The sequence below is a fragment of the Eucyclogobius newberryi genome, unplaced genomic scaffold, assembly GCF_026437365.1.
Source record: "Eucyclogobius newberryi isolate DKJ021-1_F unplaced genomic scaffold, fEucNew1.0.hap1 SCAF_22, whole genome shotgun sequence".
In the NCBI taxonomy this organism is placed as follows: domain Eukaryota; kingdom Metazoa; phylum Chordata; class Actinopteri; order Gobiiformes; family Gobiidae; genus Eucyclogobius; species Eucyclogobius newberryi.
In genome coordinates this window covers 11,068,434-11,072,539 of record NW_027315857.1, presented here as the reverse complement: position 1 = coordinate 11,072,539, position 4,106 = coordinate 11,068,434, and the positions used below count along the sequence as shown (strand labels likewise).

Below are 4,106 nucleotides of genomic sequence, written 5' to 3'. Positions count from 1 at the left end.
TCACATGTCATTTTGCAACGTATTGCTGTCTTGTGTTGTTTTACTAGGACGTGGCTTAATGGACTTGGAACATCGCAAGCACCATTGAAACCAGAAATTAAAGCTAATCAACATTCATTTGTAAATTAATACCACTGTCTGACACTTTGTTGAATGAGATGCATATTCAGCTGGCACAATCACCCCAAAATCTCACCTACTCCACCATTTCTTTGTTTGGTGAGGTTAAGAGGCCATTGAACTGGAGAACAGCCAAATGTTTGTGTCTGTGAATGAATTGATGCTTAATTAAACATAGGCATCACATTTTTCAGTTCAATGTATAACAATGTGCTAAATAATGTAGAAACTAGTTGCCTTCTCAACAAATGTATAGCTGGGAAAGGTTTACATTGAGCTGACTCAACTTCAGTGCCACCACAGATGAAACTGCAGCTGTTTGTCTGACGGACATTAATAAACCAAAGTTTACATTCCATAGTCTCTTTGCAATTTGGCCCATTATTGATAGCCTACTACAACAATATGTATACTATTACTACTTCTGCTACTCCCATACAAGAATAGGCCTCTATTCTGGTGTACAGAAGATTTCTACAACTGTGACAATTGATTCATGCTGTCCGGGCAATGAAAGCATTTGATTTCCTTTCCAACCCAAATCATTGTAAATCGTGACATATGGAGGAACTTTGAAGGCCAGGTGAAAATATGTGGCATGTGGCAGGAGCCTGGAAGGTGATTGACAGTCCCACAGTAATAGTAAGAGTGATAGAGGTAGAGGTCAAGTCAAAGAGAGAAAAAGAGAGTGAAGTGCAGGGAGGGAGGGATGCCTGAGAATGAGTGGTATGTGTGGAAACGTGACCAGCCCACCACCAACTGTGTGCCGTCTCAGAGCCACAGACCGGAGCCTGTGGGGCCGAACAGCTAAATGGAGACACCCGTATCCAGAACCATGAATAACACTTTTAACACAATACTTTAAAATCAAGAAATTCTATGTGGTGTAGTTTACCACTCTAACTCCACGCTTAGGACAGAAATGTGGGGGAAATGGACACGTATGACAATTTCAATTTGATTTGCATTATATTTTACTGTCGTGATTCATGTGCAATTACTGTGCAAATCATGTGCAATTCATGTGCAATTACTGTCGTGATCACATGTAATGGTATTTATTTATTTATTTTATCTTTATTATTTTTCCCCTCCATCCCTTGTTGGGAAATGGGAGGTTTTGTCTATGGGAGTTTTTGTTTATAGGAGATCTTCTACTGAGAGTGTTTTTCAAACTTCCTATAAGTGATCTGTTCTTTTCTTCTGTATCTACCTCTGTATCTGCCTGCGTTGCATCAATGAAATTTCCCCATGTGGGACAATAAAGGAATATCTTATCTTATCTTATCTTATTTTAAAGTAAATTTGTGTTCAGCGTGCACATTGTAAACAACTCAAGGAGCATTAAGATTTGAAAGAAGACGGATAAACGAATAGGCCTACAAGAATCACATGCTTTTCAGAGCATGTTTGTAGAGGCCCAAACTACTGTAAACATCTGTAAAAAGACAGGATACGTTGTTCTTTGCAAAGGACATCTTATTACCTAAATTAAATGCAACCTTTACAATTTGATAATTGCACCAACTCAAATTGCGAACGACAATGTTGTGCCACCCTACTCCACACTGTGTTTCTTTAGCCTACATAGGACGATTAGAAATAATTACTGTCATCATTTAAACACGGCATGGAGATAGTTAACCATGACTATAATTAAGAAGAATAAGGCAAAATTCAAGAACGCCCATAGGCCCTATTTTAGACAAACACTAATTTTCCATGATTGTATATGGTTTAGGTTAAGCAAACCTTTGGGTTTAGTTTATGTGGATAAATTATGGATTGTTTCAGAAACATTTGTTCAGAGTGGAAGAGAATATCTTTGGCTATAGACATACTGCCACCATGTGGCCACAGGATGAATTGCAACCCTTAATTCCACTCCTTTGTATGATGTGAGGGGTCATGTTCGTCATATAATATGATACTGTATTTTGGCATGATCACAAAAAATAATGGGGTCTTATTCTAAACACAAAGTCATAAAATATTGACTGTCAATGGCAAAAATATGCAATATGCTACCTTCTATAGCCTATCCATAATAAAAACGGTTTTATTTTTGACAAAGGATGAAAATACCGTGAGAAGCATGTCTGTGCTTAATTCAATGGACGTTTTTGTTAAGCTAAAAAGCTTTTATAAGTGTTGAAACTCAACACTCACCAGTTACAACCATGTAACCACCAAACACACAACACAATAGGACTGCACGTTAAGCCTGAGAACTACATTACCCATGTGAGTTTGCGCGGATGCTCAACGCTTTTCCCGCAAAGTTACGCAATCAGTTGCTGATTGGTCAAACGCTCTGCCAAGACACTCACGCCAAACAGTGATTGGCCCGCAGTTTCTGTGCAGTTACCCGGATGCAAGCGAGTTATATATATTTCACAATTGAAGGCGGGGGTTGTAGTTCAAAACGACACTCGGTGCTAAACAGCAGGCTACATCAGGGTTTCTCCTCAGTGTCCACAACCCGCTAAGGATTTTAAACATGGTAAATCTTAACATCTCTACGAGAACATCCGTGTATACAGCTTCGTATGGTAGTGAAAATTGTTCATTTTTTTCAGCCATTAGACGCTTGAAAATCAGGCTAGCCGTTAGCATTAGCTTTAGCATGCTAAATTGTCTGTTTTCCGTTTATGTACGGAATCTGATGGGGCGGTAAAATTAATCCTGGCGGTTATTTGTTCATTGCATGAAATCCGGACTAATTGTTCATCGCCCACTGTTGTGTTTTACAGGCTGGTGGAAAGGCAGGTAAAGACTCCGGAAAGACCAAGACGAAGGCTATTTCGCGCTCACAGAGAGCAGGACTGCAGGTTTGTACAAGGTTTCATTCATTTATCTGAGCTAGGCTATGCTAACAGTGGCTAATGTTTGTTTTTCTATTTTGGCTACCGGCCGCCTTCTCTCTTATACTAATTGCTCGTAAATTACTTTTCTCTCCAGTTCCCAGTGGGCCGTATCCACAGACATCTCAAGTCTAGGACCACAAGCCACGGCAGAGTGGGAGCCACTGCAGCCGTATACAGCGCGGCTATTCTCGAGTATCTTACCGCTGAGGTAAACGACACATGCCTTTTGCTTTTTGGTCATTCTTTTTAGCTTCATAAGCGGTAGCGGCTCGTGATTTTCCATTAGTAAAGCATATGGTGTTGTAGGTGCTGGAATTGGCAGGAAACGCATCAAAGGATCTCAAAGTGAAGCGTATTACTCCACGCCACTTGCAGCTGGCCATTAGAGGAGATGAAGAGTTGGATTCCCTCATCAAAGCTACCATTGCTGGTGGAGGTAAGCAGTTTCTCAGCCCTAGGGTGGTGGTGGTGGTGGTGGTGGTTTGTGGTATGAAATGTATACAACGGACATTTTTGCCTGTGTCCTTTATTTACCTTTTGTCTTTTAGGTGTCATTCCTCACATTCACAAGTCTCTGATTGGAAAGAAGGGCCAGCAGAAGACCGTATAACCTGAAGTGCTCTGAAGTTGTGCCATCTCAGGACGACGTCTGCATCAATTGGTTAAATGTCTTAGTGTAGAACGCCTGTAGGGTTATTTGTATGGTTGAGCTTGCATTTACTCACCTGGGGTATTTTTTAAAAAGTGGCTTCAAAGAAGCTCATTTGTGTTTTTGCCGTTTTGTTTGGTGCTACAGTTGTGTTAACCTGCTTTTTGTGGCATTCCCATGTAAAGTGTCGTTTTAATAAAGCTCTTAACGGGCATTTGTTTCTGCCATATTCAATTGCTTTCTATTTGATACTTTACTATTTGAACTGTTGGGCCAAATATAACTCTGCAGGGTTTTCCATCAAATAAACTATATTTAGCTTGGGAGTAAGTCCAATATGATGTTTTGGAAGTTTTGCATTAACTGATGCATGTTTATGTAAACTGACCACTGGGAAGCCATATTGGACTCTAAATAAAAGATGGACTCACCTGGCTGTATTGTTTTGATTATTGTAATCTACCTGCCCA

The 4,106-nt window shown here is 40.1% G+C and overlaps 1 protein-coding gene across 1 annotated transcript; it reads left to right on the top strand.

Annotated features, from left to right (window-relative positions):
• Positions 1-2,492: 2,492 nt before the first annotated feature.
• On the top strand, positions 2,493-3,861 carry LOC140371859 (histone H2A.Z). The gene is made up of 5 exons (XM_072459088.1): positions 2,493-2,623; positions 2,874-2,951; positions 3,082-3,195; positions 3,294-3,423; positions 3,536-3,861. The coding sequence occupies exons 1-5, from the start codon at positions 2,621-2,623 to the stop codon at positions 3,595-3,597; spliced, it is 387 nt and encodes a 128-aa protein (XP_072315189.1). The 5' UTR covers positions 2,493-2,620; the 3' UTR covers positions 3,598-3,861.
• Positions 3,862-4,106: the final 245 nt, after the last annotated feature.

What these genes read in the sequence shown, in the direction of transcription:
- LOC140371859 (XM_072459088.1), top strand. An exon ending in CACAGAGAGCAGGACTGCAG is followed by an intron (nt 2,952 to 3,081) that starts GTTTGTACAAGG and finishes TTTTCTCTCCAG; the next exon opens with TTCCCAGTGGGCCGTATCCA. An exon ending in TCGAGTATCTTACCGCTGAG is followed by an intron (nt 3,196 to 3,293) that starts GTAAACGACACA and finishes ATGGTGTTGTAG; the next exon opens with GTGCTGGAATTGGCAGGAAA.